General features: G+C 39.8%; 1 protein-coding gene across 1 annotated transcript in view; it reads right to left on the bottom strand.

Annotated features, from left to right (window-relative positions):
* Positions 1-16,256, bottom strand: part of adamts6 (ADAM metallopeptidase with thrombospondin type 1 motif, 6) — a 74,604-nt gene that overhangs the window by 33,329 nt on the left and 25,019 nt on the right. Inside the window, exons 12-16 of the mRNA XM_013909050.1 lie at positions 13,303-13,410; positions 9,980-10,125; positions 6,181-6,244; positions 3,141-3,243; positions 2,079-2,207 (exon numbers count right to left, since the gene is read on the bottom strand). Of these exons, the coding sequence (XP_013764504.1) occupies positions 2,079-2,207; positions 3,141-3,243; positions 6,181-6,244; positions 9,980-10,125; positions 13,303-13,410 (550 nt within the window). The remainder of the gene's footprint in view (positions 1-2,078; positions 2,208-3,140; positions 3,244-6,180; positions 6,245-9,979; positions 10,126-13,302; positions 13,411-16,256) is intronic.

Here is a 16,256-nt window from a genome sequence, read left to right as displayed (position 1 = left end):
GAGCTGCCGGAGATTCACAGAATTTACAGAAAATGCAAAAATTTTGTGATTTATATCGTTATCGAACGATAGATGTCTTATATCGGGATATGAGATTTTGGGTCATATCGCACAGCCCTATGGCAGAGCTAACTCGAAATTTCAAGTAACTCAAAATTTCAAGTTATGTTTCTCCAAATTTCGAGTTAATAATCAGAAAGTGAGGACAGTGAGCTATTATGGAGCGACTGTGAAGTAGAGGAGTGGATCGCTGAATAAAGTTTGAGGGACACTTAGGAGCTCAGGGGTCAGTTGGTAAAGTAATTGTGTGTGTGTGTGTGTGTGTGTGTGTGTGTGTGTGTGTATTTCTTATTGTTGTGGGGACACAAATTTGTTTACACACTCACATTGAGAGGTCTCGCCAACTTTATGGGGACAAGTTGCAAGCTAAATCATTAAATTTTAGGGTGAAGGCTTGAGTCAGGGTTAGGGTAAGGTTAGGTTTAGGATAAGGTCAGGGTTACGGTTAGGTTCAGGCAGGGACTTGTGATGGGTAGGGTCAGGATAAGTCTCCAGGAAATGAATATTAGTTAATGTAATGTCCCCAAAAGTGATGGAAACACAACGCGCGCGCGTGTGTATGTGTGTGTACGGGGTTAGGGTCAAATGTTGGATGTATTTTGGTGTTTTATTGTTCTGTGAAATGTTTACATTGTTTATTTGTTGTTTATTTATTTTTTCATCCTTGTTGTACTAATAAAACTTATTATAGAATGACTTTGTGTTTGACTACCCTTGTCGCACAGTGTTGCCTTGAAGCAACAAACCAATATCTGTTTGGGGGGGCAGGGTTTCAAATTTTATGATTGATATATTATTAGGGACCCCAAAGCTCCCCCAAAATAGGGAGAAATATTTTTTTCCCCAAAAATTAAAAAGTCATGCAGTAGAGGGCTAAATAATTCTTTTTTTTATTCCCCTCCCTTTAAGGCACATATTTGAAACTTAATGCCGGCCAAATATGGGCTTTTGCATATTTTAATCAGGCTTGTGTATCACTTTACGTTCTCAATAAATTTCAGCCCGCCCAGTTGTACTGTGGTCTGCACAGAAACATGCATTCTGAGTAAATGCAAAACTAAACAGACATTGACTTCTACAGTAACTGCATGCTGACAAGCTAGCTAATTACAGAAGAAATAGTAAAGTGAATGCTGTAAGGCTGATCAGTTCTACCAAGCTGAGAAACTGATTAGCCTAAGGCTTTACTGCATGTAAATGCAAACCTGTTAACCATTTGTTACGAGAAAATTCCTACTTTAAGAAAACAGAGGCTTCAGAATGTCACTGAATTACAAAACGGTGTGCAACTACAGCATGCTTGCTGCTAACAACTTGGTTTTGCTAATTAATCTTTAAGTCAGTGGTCTACAGAATATCAACAAATAAAAAAAAACCAACTATTTTCATAATCACATAAGACAAAAAAGTAATAACTTCTAATTAACTAGATAATAAACCTAGTGCTTAACGTTTTTCCTCAAAAATTACTTACTCAAAAAACTATTAAGAGAACAGTTGTTTGATTATGTAGTTAACTGAAAAACACAATAGACACAATAAGTCCAATAATTACAAGGCAGCTGGAGCGGTGGTTAGAGCTGTCACCTCACAGCAAGAAGGCTTTTTTACCCTGCATTGTTGATTCCTCATAGCTTCCTCATAGTTACGTCAATATTTCCTCAAACTAGCCACATGAAATTTCCTGGACTGAAAACAACTTTTAAGCTCTATTTTTTATGTTTAAATAAACTCATAAGCCAAAGCCACAATCTTAGTTTTTGTCATGTGCAAAGAAAAAAACAAACAAACAGCTGATTGTAAGGCAGTCAAGTTGGAGGCACTGGTTGATTTTTCATGCATGACCCTCACTGATGCGGTTAGGTAAATATAAAGATATTTAATATTTAATACATCCAGTGCCAGGAGCAACAACAGTTTGTTGTAACAACTGCATATTCTTCAATAATGAGAATCAAAAATACATTTGTAAAACACAAGAAGTGTTTGAAGATGTGGTTTTGGCTCCCTTACCTTACACTCTCCATTGATGCAAATGTCCAGCGAGTCAGCCTGACATTGGGTGCCATCTATGACAGCAGGAGACCGCTCAGTGTAGAAGTTATAGCCTTCTGCCAAGCAGTTCAGTGCACAGGGCTTCACACCACCTGGGTTACACAGCATGGACGAAAACCGAGCAGGTCATTACATCATTACCTAAAGTTCAGTTTCACACAGGGAACAGACAGCGTGACCTGGCCCCTGACAGAACCCTAACAACACAGAGACCAGCAAATACCGATGCTATTCCAGGACTTGCAGCCAGCTCTGGGATCTTCTCTTAACTTGTTGACAGTAATAATCATGAGGGGGGGAAATTCAGCGGTGCTCAGATCTAAAAAACCCCAAAACTTGACGTCACTGTAACATTGACAACAACAGAGACAGCGCTGCTTGCCAAAAACAATTACACTGACATCCACGTGTAGGTTATCTCCTGTTTTTACATGACGCCTCAGCCCACGGAGCTCTATAAGAGAGGAGGTGATGGATTTGACAAAACAGACTTAAGCTCTCACATCTCTGAGAGAAAACAAAAGCTGTGTTTACATGCTTCAAACTTTATCACTTTTCTCTGAGATATTTGTGGTCTTAGTTAAGTGAATATTTTCCTTGATCTGCAGACTTCAAGGAGAGACACTCCTGCCAGTACCTATGACAATGCAACAGTCCTTCCACTGGTATTGGCTCAATAAAAAACTGTTGATCCAGAGAGGGGAAAAAAGCCCGAGATGGGTCCAGAAAACAGACTAGCCTGCAAACTGTCATTTGAGACACAAAAGGGATGATAGGGAGGCTTTACAGCTCAGCTCTTAGAGAGTTTTGACAGAACAACAGCTTCAACTCTTAGCAAGTTCAAACTGAGAGTAAGTAATTATTAATTATTTAATAAGAATTGAGTGGGAGTGAATTTAACTCTGATCAAACTTCATCCAGACACTATTGCCTATATAGTAATTAATCGTTCATGTTATACAGTAATACTTTGAAACCATGGATGTATTATACAAACAACTGATCACAACTAGTCCTGAACTCACCCCCAGTGTAAGGCTTCCAGTTGTAGTACTTCCCACGGAAAGGGGAGTTGTCAAAATCAGCGCACTGCTTCTCTCGGAAATCACGAGATCCTGCAGGGCAGGCCTGCAAACAACAGTGAAACTGAATGTGAATACAAAGGACCAAGATTATCGAATGTCTAATCCAAGTTCACATTAGACTGGTGCCAATGACCTTTGGAATTAAGGTCAGTAAGAGTGATCTCCAGCAGTTTGTCAATATAATAACTGTGTGATCTGCCACGTAATCGGTTCATGTCAATATTTTATCATTTAACCAGCAGCATCTGCACTGCATTGAAATTCGTCTGGGGAGTGACTACACAGGTTAGTAGCAACAAGCCCACAGGTCTGGTACTCTCCACCTCAACAAATTCAAATTCCTAAACCGAACCTTTGATAACAGCTAACACTTTAGCCCTCCAACCTCCTTTGACTTCTGAAAAGCCAAATTGCTAAAATCAAGCTTTAAAACAGGACTTGATAAACCAATCACATCAAGAGGGGTACATTCATCTTTTACAGAGTCTATATGTAGGTTTGAGTGCTGTTGCCTTTTGAGTAAATTCATTATCTGCTCATTTTATTTTCTAAAATCCCTACTTTATTAACAATGTCACATTTAATTTTTTTTACAGACTAAAGAAGATGTGTTTCTTGGCATTTCTGTCTGAGAACATTGTGTTCTGTGTTCAGATGAATTGTTTATGTGTGGATTTATGATGGATAATGAAACATTTCTTTGGCTAGCTAATTAGAAACATAAACTGAGCCAGAGGAGGTGAAACAGCCCAGTATAGAATTCAGGCTGAGGCAGACTGAGTTCTGGCTCTGATTCTGGGATGGCACTCCACTGTGTGGATAATGCGCCAATAAGAGGAGGTAAAAAGTGGAAAGAAACACTTTGCTGGTGTGAAAAGGTCCTTAGGAACCGCAAAACACTCTCCCTCGGTACAAATAAAGGCTCTCGGGTCAAAGCTGTATTTCACATGCTCAAAGTGTTCCATGCTGGAGTGGGCCATAGGGAGGATAGGCCACTTTCATTACCATTCAAGTGTTTTGCCAATTTAGCCGCTTTAAACTTGCACATCAAACATGCAGATCCAGTCAGAGGAGACAGAATAATATTATTGCAAGTGTGTGTTGAAATGAAAACACAGTACCAAATGAGATTTACATGTGCTAACGTCTGTTGGAACAAAAGAAAAGCTCACTTTAATAATGTTGGGTTTTCATCAATGTTTAACTTGTTGATTATCAACTGATTAAAATAATAATAGAACAGAAGGCACAAAAAGGGAGAAAAGTCCTATCATTTAGGCAACTCGAGTCCAGTTGCTTAAATGCTTGACACTTTCCCTTCATTATCTTGATTTTAAAAATTAAAGTTCTTAAAAAGGTATCGTCTGTGCCTCTTGAGGAGCTTAATATAAAACAAAATGTGGTATTTGTAGTGGGCTTTATAAACAAATCAAATTAAATGTCAGTGCTCTACCAGTGCTTGACCAAAAATGAGAAATAAAGATTGAATTCAGAGGCTAATGCACATTAAAACTTAAAGTGAAAAAGACAACAAAAGAAGTCAGATAAGAAGACAAAATATAAATAATAAAAGGTGACAGAATTAGCACAAAAATACAATTGTGAAATATTATGCAAAATAAATGGATTCCTATAGAATGTTAAAACAAAGTTATTATTATTCATCTCAGAGGTTTCTTCCTGTTAAAAGAGTCTTTTTTCTTCCCACTGTTGCCAAGTGCTAAGCAACCTCCTACAATCACTTGCCAACTGGTAAATTGGTAACTTCTGGTTATCATCGGGGTCACTGACAAGTCTTTAGGCGTGGATGATTGGGATTAGCAATCTATTTTACAGCAGCTGCCTCCAGCAGCTGTCGCAACCAGTCAAGGAAATACTAATTTAACTGTCCTTAGAGATAACACGTTAAGTTAGATGCTAGTGGGATGGCTCTATGATTGGCATGCTCTTGGTAGTCCACCAGTTTGGTGGAATATTGCAATAATTACTGTGATAAAACCTTTATACTGAAGGTATGCATGGTAATCACAGGATGAATTCTAGTGATTTGGGGGACCATCTGACATCACCAGCACCACCAGTTTTAATTTAGGTAATGAAATATCTCAACATGTATGGCATAAGCACAGATTATGATTAAGGCATATGTTTTTTAACTATGCTAAAGAGAAAAGATCCTAATGACTCTGGCAGTCATCAGACCTTTTTCCAAGGACTGCTACTACCAGTTTAACTGTTTTGAATAAATAGGCTGTCTGCCATGAAACTTGGCCCACCCATTTATATACTTTTGAGGATAATTTGTGAGTATTTGTCATTGTATCTACATTTGGCACGCTCTCTCACACACACATGCTTCTTTGGACAAGGTGTGGTTAGTGTGATGAAATAGTGGTTAGGGACATTGCTTGTTTTCCAAAGAAAACACTCAGTGCTTGCTCAGAACTGTTATTTTTAAGACTTGTGGTTAAATGTCTACTAAGGCCCTAACTATTTCAATTTTCACCTAGTGAAAAAGGCCACCTAGAAATAGTTGAACAGAGATCTTAACTTGCAGCCATGTCAAATATTTGGATAAAACGTTGCTCCAGACCTCAAAAAAAAAAAAAAGCTTGCTTCTTATGAAATACACCCTGAACTGTCATCATCGTTTGACTCAAGTGAAATGTCACAAACAATAAATGAACTATAAAATGACAGAGGGCGCGAATAAACCCAAAGTCACCAGGGGAATATTGAATCTCTGTCTGTTCATTTTTATCATTGTCTGTCCTACGTTCCAGGAGAAAATATGTCAGAAAGCTTAAAGGCAACGTGATGCTGTGTGCTAGTGTGCAGCCTGTAAAGCCCTTTTCTAAGATAACATGTTCTGGAGGAGAGCTGTGGAAGAGCAAAGAGGTGATCCAACATTTTTTTTAAGTTGCTCGCATGCTACTTGGCAGAAAATGAAAGAGGGAGGCAAGGAAATGAAGAAACTCACGTTAGTGTTACAGGATCTGTATCGTTTCCTCTCTCCGAGACAGTACTTGCCTCCTCCAGATGGGCTGAGAGACACAACAGAAATAAATGAGGGATGGGGAAAAGAGACTCTTTACATCAAACCACATAAAGTGCCGTAAATTATATTCACAAATTCCTCTCAGAGATTATCTTTAGGGCAAACAGTACATAAGAGATTTTTTTTTCTGATGAAACAGGCGCAAAAAAGTCTCTGCCAGAAAACAAAGAGTGTTTGTGTGTCAGCATTTGCTGCTTTGTTGAGCATCTGTGCCAAGGATTCATTCAGGAAATCCAACCTGTTCTAAGAGCTCTTAAATGTGACATGACATTTCAAGTCTAATGACTCTTAACTCACGCTTTTCCTTCTTCTACTCTTCACTACACATCTACCACATCTCTGAAGGTTTTCTTTTCCTTTCCCTATCATCTCTCTGCTTTTTCTCACCTTCAGAAGCCTCCCTTCCCTTCACTTTATTGCAAAAAAAACTGTGAGACAGGCCATGTAATGAATGTGTTAGAGGCTGTGTCTGGCTGTGTTTTTTCTGCCTCCCTCCTCTTTGCACTGATGGCTGAGCAGCAGTGATCACCTTACACAGGTGTTCCACATTATGCCTGTGCCTTCACCTCCTCCCCTTTTTCTTCCTTCCCTCTGGTTCACCCTGGCTCTTTTTCTTGCCTTCCCATGACGTGTTTGACGTAATACCTAGTTTCCAAAACAAAGGAATGCGACAATGGAAGAAGGATAAAGATCCCAGATGTCTGCTTGCCCGCCAAAGATGCACTGGTCAATGATTTGTCTAGTGAGGACACATGGGAGGTTTTAAAGTAAACCTACGCATCACCATAATCTTCGAAGAAGAGTAAGCTATGTCTTAACTTATTGCACATGTCACATTAACCGAGACTGCGTGAAACTGCACAAGAACAAGGACTAAGAACCTTTACAGTCAGTTGTAATGGCTGCAAAGTATTATCTGAAACAGCTAATCTTTGTGGTAATTTCAGGTTACTGACAGTTGCGTTGGTGTATTCCTTTCTTTCCCCATTTCAAATAACATTTGTCACTGTTGTTCAAATTTAGAAAATGGTAAAGAAGAAATCCAGACTTTCAGCTGAGCCTTGGAAAGCCAGTTACTATGGCTCATATTGCACACTTCTCTACTTAGACTCGCTGTTTTGAGTGCATAAGTGTGTTTCACAGTGACAGTGAAATACACTTATGCACAGTGCACTACGAGTACCCAGATGGTGAACTCATAACAAACAAGAAGTGTGTGGAACAATGTTCACGTCCTGCCATCAACGATCGTCATCTTCGGTATGCAGCAGAATGGAAGGACCACCAAACAATTTTCAACCAATGGTGTCCACGCTAGTCATGGACAGTATGCCAAAATGACTCTGGGTTTTTTTTGTTTTGTTTTTTACAGTATGAACTGAAATAAGTGACTAAGACTCATAAACTCAGCAGCCAAATATTTACAAAGGTCCTGGCAGAGGGCCATTTTCCCATAAACTTCCACAGGCCCAGGAGTCTTTTTGGAAGCCCTGTGGTGGCCTTAAAAAAGAAGGCTTATGGCACTTTTGTGATGGCTTCACTTTTTAGAGCCAGAAGCTAAATCTGTATTTTTATACCTACCTTTTATACCTTACTAAGTAAAATTTTTTCTTCAAAAAGTACTTCATTCATTGATTCAATAGAAGTCTTGACCTACTTAGAACTCTCCTACTGAGTTTGAGACCATTTTTAAAATTTTGGTCATTATCAGAAAGCGAGATCATCCAAGCTAACGACTTACTGCCAGTAAATGGGTGTGGGGTTACACAAGTTATTGGTCACATCCAAATGGTGACAGTAAAAACATTCATAATGAGGCTAAAAATGGGAATTCCAAAGCCAAAAACATGGTTGAAACCCCAACGTCATCTCCATGGTCAAAACTGATCACAGTACAGCAAAAATGGAACAATAGATCAATCAATCAATATTTTATTTATATAGCACATTTAAAAAGGACAGCGTCCATCAATGTGCTTCACACAAGGTAGCAAAGCAGATTACAACAAAAGCAACAAAAACAGTTAAAAACAATTAAAACCAGTTGTAGTTACAGTTACACAGCACAACTGCAGACCAGGTGGAAGACTGAACTAATTTGCTTCAAACGCTAGATGGAACAGGTGAGTTTTTAAGCGGGATTTAAACGATTGAATGGAATCTGACATGCGGACATCGATAGGAAGATATTCCAGAGTTTGGGTGCGGCCATTGCAAAAGCTCGGTCCCCTCTGGTCTTTCGTCGCGGCCTTTGTTGCACTAAGAGCAGTTGGTTAGAGGATCTGAGCGCTCTCTTGGGGCTATATGCGTCGAGAAGGTCTGTTAGGAAACTGGGCGCCAGGTTATTTAAATTTTTAAAAGTACACAAAAGGATTTTAAAAATGAGAGAGAGAATTGGAGGCCCATGTACAGAGAATTGCAATAGTCTAGTCTCGAAGTAATGAAGGCATGGATAAGCTTTTCAAGGTCTTTATGTGGAATATAGGGCTTTGCCTTGGAGATTTGATGTAAAAACTCATTTTCACAACTGAGGCAACTTGTTGGTCTAACTTGAGTGAGCTGTCCAGGACCACTCCAAGATTTCTAACGGTATAAGAGAGATGGCTGGCATAGGACCCCAGTGTATTAGTTAGCTGGTCCGGGGGAATGGGACTGTCAAAAACAATAATTTCTGTTTTCATTTCACTTAGAGTTAGAGAGTTTTGTAATAGCCAATCTTTTACTTCCCGCAGACAATTGAACAAAGGCACTAATGAGGACTGGACATCCTGATTCAGGGGGAGTAGATTTGGATGTCGTCAGCATAGTAGTGAAACGAGATATTATGCTTTTTGAAAATGAGTCCCAAAGGCAGCATGTATAAAGAAAATAACGTAGGATAGATGAACGGATATTATTTCCACACAGAACACAGGCTGTTTCGGTCAACAATATTTTGAAGTTATTTATGGTTTTGTACATATAAATTCTATTGTTTATAGGAATGGTGAATTTAATGTATTATAAAATTACAATTACCACATTAGGTTTGAAGCTGCTTAGCTCAGTAGGGTAATTGGGGGACTTCAAAGCAGAAGGTTGCTTTGTTTATCCATACCTACTGTAAAATTTATCTTACTAGAAATTCTAACCAGGCATCCAGGCAATGTTGAACACATTACTTGAACCAATGTCACAGTAATGCCCGAGACATCGGTTCAACTTTCATTTTAGAGCCTCGACTCGACGGCAAGAAAAAAAACAACAACTAATGGTTTTCTGGGCAGTAGAGATGTTTACACGTCCAGCAAATATGCAGCAATCTTCTTAAATATGTTTAATAATGACAAATGTGACTCAGATATTCACCCCTTACATTTGGCTGTCGAGCTGCTAAATCATTATTTGTTCTAAGCAGGTGGAGGATTTTAAAATGAACATTAAAATCACTGTACCACATGTCAGAATATTTACACTTGTCATAAATTAAAAGCGTCATTACCTGTAGCAGTCAACATATTTTTACTTTAGGTCTAACAGTTTACTTTTTCCACTAAAGAAGCATTTAGCCTTGTGAATATTTCAGACATGACTGCTGTATAATTACTGTAGCTTGACTCGCACTTCGACACACATCCGCACAGCCACGCATACACATGCACATCTACACACAAACACACACTTGTAGGCAAGGACCTGGATGTGTGTGTTCAGCTTGCTGTGGCTTACTTTGCCTACTTACGCTGGGCTGTCACAGTGCCTCATGGAGGAGGATACACCGCCCCCACAGGTCCTGCTGCACTCCCCCCAAATGGACCATGGCCCCCAGCCTCCATCCACACTCTGAGGCCAGGTACCAAACGCAACACATTCCCCCTGGTAGCACCACTGGGTGGGGAGAAGCAGAAGTATGCACAGAGTGGAAAACTTTGGTTATTACATATCTTAATAATTTCTTCAGACACACTGACCAGCTTCAAGTTAAAGAGGCCCATTCTCACTATAACATACAGCTTATTTCGTCCAATAATTAATTCTCGTGTGTCTCGTGACTCTTCTATATTTATTTAATGTTTCCATTATGGGAAGTTATTTCCAAGACAGGTGAGGCAGAGAAAGAGCTGAACTACGTTTCAGGAGTAATCATGTTAATCTGTTCAGAGTTGTGGGGGAAGAGGGGATCAGAGACTTTCCTTTGTCCCTCCAACTGTGTCAGTAGGTTAATAACCCTCTAGAGAACGGTACAGTCAAGGTGAGGGCTAGGCTGAGCTGCTGCGTTCTTTATCTCTACCTCTCATTTAATTTCTGAGATGCTGTCTAAACAAGATTAGCAGTGTGGAGAAAGAGAAACGTGGAGGACCAACTGATACGGGCACAGAACCTCAGCGTTAACTGTAAGTTTATTGGTCAATTTGAACACACAGAAGAAACGCAAAGCTCCCTTCTATTGGTTAATTCCTGGCTGTCTCCCCTCCCGCTTTCCCATCCCCCAGTCTCTACCTCTATCTCTGTCTGGTCCTGTTGGAAGGGCCTCTCTCCATTACACGCTGGGTGAGAAATGGCTGACATTCATATTCCTTTGAAGCCGTCCCCAGCAGGGGCAGACAGAGTATGCCACTGGCTCTCCTAAAGCTGCTCCAAAAGCTGTTCTAAAGCCCCCCAGGCTCTACCTGGGGCCCCCTGTGTTGTACAGGACTCTGTCCGTGGGCCCTGGTCCTCAAAGGCTCCACTGAGCTAATGGTAATTATGGGTGACAGCTCGTGACACTCTCCTATTCTTCCCTTTTACCCCTCGGACCATCCGGTGACAATGGTTGCCGTAATCCGTGTTAAAACAGTCTCCCCTAACCTGGCTGGCATCAGCACTCGGCTGATGACCTAAAGCCTGGCCTGCTTACGTCTGTGAGTTTGTGTATGTGTGTGTGGGTGTGTGGTTGCACCAAATGCATGAGTGCACACTAGTGAGGTACCACTAGCTACACAAAGAGAAGAGAATAAAAGTGCTTGTTTCACATCACAGGTCACCAGGTATTAAATATAGCTGCAGTGCTGAAAGGGCAGGTTCACCCAAATTCTAATTTAAAACATATAAACTTCTAGATGTAGCTTGGTCCATCTGGCAGCCTATTTTCACTTGGAAGAAATGTGTATTCCCTGACGGTTGCTGGCTGTCGTTGGGTGAAATCGGTCACTGCAGGCCACTGAACCAAAAACCTCCTTGTGACTGCTTTGGTCACGAGCAGATTGCCGCGGTCACCCATCGTTAACTGACTCATATACAAACAGTGCAGAGCATTAGTGAAACTTGAAAAGGTGCAATGCAAAGTGCATAAAATAAAAGTTGCGTTACCTCTGAAACCAGCACATTTCAAAAGGCACAACTGTGAAGGTAAACAGTGTCAGTTTCCAATTTGTATCACACTCCTGACATTTTCACAAACACTTAGAGGCTTAGGTGAGTGTGTGCAGACAAGTTGGCAAATTCCATGCAAACTACGGCTGACAACAGTAACCTGCTGGCGACCAAAGCAATTGCAAACAGGTTTTCAGTCAGACATCATGTACTTCATTGTGACCAATTTCACCCACCTACAGCAAACAGTTGCCACAACTCACTAAGCAGGCAAGCAACTCATAAGTATTTTAACTGTCAATCTCTGGTGACAGGCAACTTGTCTCCAAAGAATTACAGTCAAAATTGGATTTCCTACAATCACTCTCAGACATAGTGGCAAAGGTTTGCAAGTAACTGCAATCTATTTTATAAACACAGTCAATGTTGTAACCAATCTGAATCAGTCTGTGCTGATGAGCGCAATTCATCTGCGATGTGGCTCTTTCTAATAGAGTCCTTGACTTGACTGGTTACCAGCTGGTTGTATTCTGGTTATATTCCAATATAAAAAGGGACAGCTCAGATTGAGCAATATGGAGACAAAGTTGAGATCATTTGGACATGTGCAGAGGATGGATAGTGGATATACTGGACAAAAATGTGGAATATGGAGCTGCCAGGCACGAGGAAAAGAGGAAGACCTCAGAGGAGACTCATGGATGTAGTGAAGTGAAGGAGGACATGCAGAAGTTTAGTATGCTAGAGGAGGATTCCAGAGATAGAAGCAGATTGTCCACTGTGGTGATCCCAAAAAAGGAGTATGTGAAAACCAAAAGAAGATAAGAGTCAAGTTGCCTAGTGCAGGCCATTTGTATTTAAATAACTATCCCACAGTAACTATCACTATTTCAGGAGGGATTTCTGAATTTCTGAACTTTCATATCGATGAGCTTCTGGCTATACTGAAAATGCAAGTAGTTAATGTGAATTTCTCTTTAGTTTCAAATTTCTGTGCATGTAGATGGCAAAAGATTTGCAAGAGACCGTAACACATTTATGGCTTCCTTCACTCTTTCTGAAATGGAGGAATTTTAGACCACTCTTCTTTGCAGAATTGTTTTAATTCGGCTACACTGAAGGGTTTTCAAGCATAAATGACCTGCTAAAGGTTAAACCAAAGCATCTCAATTTAATTTGAGACCAGACTTTGGTTAGGCCATTGTAAAACCTGTAGTTCTCTTGTTCTGGATTCATCTTTGACCTACTAGATGAGGATTTTTGGAGTATTATGCTTTGTCCATTTGTGGATAATGCTTCTCATCATGGTTCACTGGACTCCCAAAGCCTTAGAAATGGCTTTGCAATCTATCCCAGAGTGATAGATGTTAATGATTTTCTCTCTTTATTCAGACAGGTTCAATTTAGGTGATTTCTTGATTCATTGGGTCTGGCAGTAATCACAACTAGGTGTGTCTAGTGAAACTGAGCTCAGATTTCCACAAAATGTGGTGAATCGCAGTTAATTAATGATTGAACAAGTTTGGGCAATTACTTTTTCACACAGGGTTGGAGGGTTTTTTTTTTATCTCTTTTTCTTTCCTGTTAATAAATGAGATCATTTAAAAATAGCATTTTTGTATTTATTTGAGTCATCATCTTCTAATATTAAAAATTGTGTATCTGGAAAAAAACTTTAACCTTTAAATGTCTGAGAAACACTAGATGACTTACCCCTTTTTCAATGTTGCCTGTCTGGCACAGGGTCCCCTCTGCAGCAGGAATACTGTTAGTTACACAACGGTTGCTTTTGCTAAGGCACCAGAGCTCTCTACACACTTCCTAGGAAAGAAGGCAAAAGCAAGTTGGTCAGAATAAATCAATTCAGCAAGCTGGGGGTGGATTTGTTAAATAAGGCTAAAAATGATTTATCAGTGGCCTTTTACTGGTTTTCCCTTTTAGTATTTTTTTGTGCAGTCTGACAGCTGTGAGAACAACAACAAAGAATGGCATGGAAATGTGTCTATAAATCCATACAATTCCAGATCAAATCAGAGGATCAGAGATGATGAGACCACATCAAGACTGCTATCTTCAAGATCCCATATGCTTTGGATCATAGTGTATTTTGAGCAACATGCTAAGGGTCACTGCGTGTTTTTAATGCTCTCTTATGAGAAATGAAGAGTCAGCTAGATCAACACCATGACTAACGTTTGCTCATGTTCATCTCAGGACCACATGGGACCGTGACATCAGTTCAAGAAATCCAACTTTGGCTTCTTAGGGGAAATAAAGAGTGAGCAATAGGCCTCCCAAGTCTTAGATAAAGATGGCTTGTAGCCTAACAAATATCCTTAGTATTACTGATTTGTCTGCGTAAACATCATCACTCTTCAGTACAGAGCGGAGAAACCATTTAGATTATTGAAAGAGAAGAAATACACTGTTAAGTTGCCCCCAAATAAATAACTGGATAAAGTGAGCACATGATGTGCTGCACAACCAAGACTGGATTTCCTGTTTAAGTAAACTGGGTTAACTTCAAAGGTTTTTATAACACAACTGAGTAGAGCAGAAGAGCAAGCTCATGAAAAAGAATAACGAGCCAACACGTAGATTCTGAGCCCAAAGGTCAGTAAATATCCCACAGCTCTTCAGCTCCTTGAGCCTATCCAGATTCAATAATGCAGCTAACTGCCAGTCTCTGGTTGCACCGACTCCCCTATGCCAGCTGGTTTTAATATGCCACCCCTACTGCTCCAGTCACTATCTCAGCCATGGTAAAAGGTCACTGACCGGGCCTCAACAAACATGGATGCGGGGCTGATAGATTTATGTCAAACGAGAACAAGCGGTCAGAGACACTCAGTAAGAGCCCCACTAATATCAAAAGATTGTTTGTTTTTCATATGTTTCATAAATTTTATGACAACCCTTGGTTCAAGGATTTTTATAATCTATAAATTAAGCCTAACCCCCTGAAGGCATTGTGGTCCTTAACCCTGGGAGGCATATAGACATATATATATATATTGTGAACTGTTGAAGTACAGTGATTTTGTATATACAACTCCCTTCTTAGATTGTCTGAAGTGACTTCATCTTGTCCATGTTTCCAGATTTGTAAATAGGATAGAATTAAAGTGGTTGTATACAGTAATATAATGATATACCATTCAAACAATTCAAAACAAACATCAACCTCCAAAATAATCACAAGTTTTAATCTTGCCTCTCCAAAACTGTGTGAGAAAAACCAGACAAGTTTAAGTATCATAAAGAATTTTTTTAAAATTAGGAATACCTAATAAGCTGTTTGTTCATATATACTGTATACATGATCCGCATGCAGTGTATGGAAGCAGTGCATTTTTCTGGCTGCTTCTTACTAAGTCAGTGTCACAACTTTTGTCAGTGATAGCTGCCCTGTGCTGTTCTTGTGTTTTGCTGCCGCTCTTCCCAGCTCTGACTCATATATGCACATGCAAAGAAAGATCCCAAAACTGAGGCAATTCCTGAAAATGGAAATATCAGTTTCTTTTGATATTGTTGAGCCTCTGTGAATCATGACACAAGAATTGCCTGAGGACAGATACGGAGTAATAGCATCTTCAAAGCTTTTTCCAAACATGGGATGAAAAAAGCAAACCAAAAACTTGAGGAAAATAGTAAAAGCTAGCATTTTACAGGCATGCTAGACTACCTGGAGACAGCAACATTTTGAGCATGGTCACATGCTAACAACAACAATGTACATACAATAGCTTAGCTTTGCGTAGCAAAAAAATCTTGAGATAACAAAAGACCTTGAAATTTGTCTCTTGGTACAAATATCAATGAATATCTGAGGTTTTTTTAAGATATTTCAAACTGGACCATGGTGGTTTCCCCAGACAACTATCAGTGCCATCCTTACAGCCGTGTAGCTAAAATGATTTAAAATAGTTTGGGACTGTTGGTTTTTGATATTGCTGGTCATAGAAAATGTTATGCCTTTTAAACCTAAGCAAGTTTGTTGAAGCAGGCGCCAGGTCACAGGAAGGAAGCCAAACATATCGCTTGGGTAAAATCCCAAATAGTATGTCGTGGAAACGTTTGGTACATTCTGGGTAAGAATTGGCTTAAGAAACCAGATTCTTCCATTTATTAAAGCTTTGATCTTTTTCTGTGGTTACATCCATCCTCTCACTGAGGGCATCGATTTCAAAGTATGAAATAAATCTGATCGTCAGACGAAAAACTCCAATCGAGCTCTGATAAATCAGCGCCGGAATTCCACCCTTTCATAAATGGGTGTCTTTCTTGGCAATCTAAAACCACAATTATGAGCTTAGGAGCCAAAATAACTGAGCGTTGATTTGGGCCTTGTTGTAATCTTCTGTCAGATATTTCTTTCAATGAAAAGAAATAACTCTGTGATCTCAACTAATCTGTCCTCTCTTCCATCATGTGCCCAATTTTCTATGTGATGCAGAGCAATATTACATTACTGTCCATTAGATATCAGAGGAATCTTTCAGCTGCTCATTTAAATGTGTGGTTGGTTCTTGTCTTTCACTGCCTGTGTCGCCTTGATATTAATAAAAGTATTGTCTTCCTCTTCACCCCCATCCATCCATCTTCATCCGCTTTATCCGAGGCCGGGTCGCGGGGGCAGCAGCCTAACCAAAGAGGCCCAGACCTCC

Source organism: Pundamilia nyererei, unplaced genomic scaffold, assembly GCF_000239375.1.
Source record: "Pundamilia nyererei isolate P.nyererei 1_Seehausen unplaced genomic scaffold, PunNye1.0 scaffold00002, whole genome shotgun sequence".
NCBI lineage: Eukaryota > Metazoa > Chordata > Actinopteri > Cichliformes > Cichlidae > Pundamilia > Pundamilia nyererei.
This window is presented reverse-complemented; position numbering and strand designations above follow the sequence as displayed.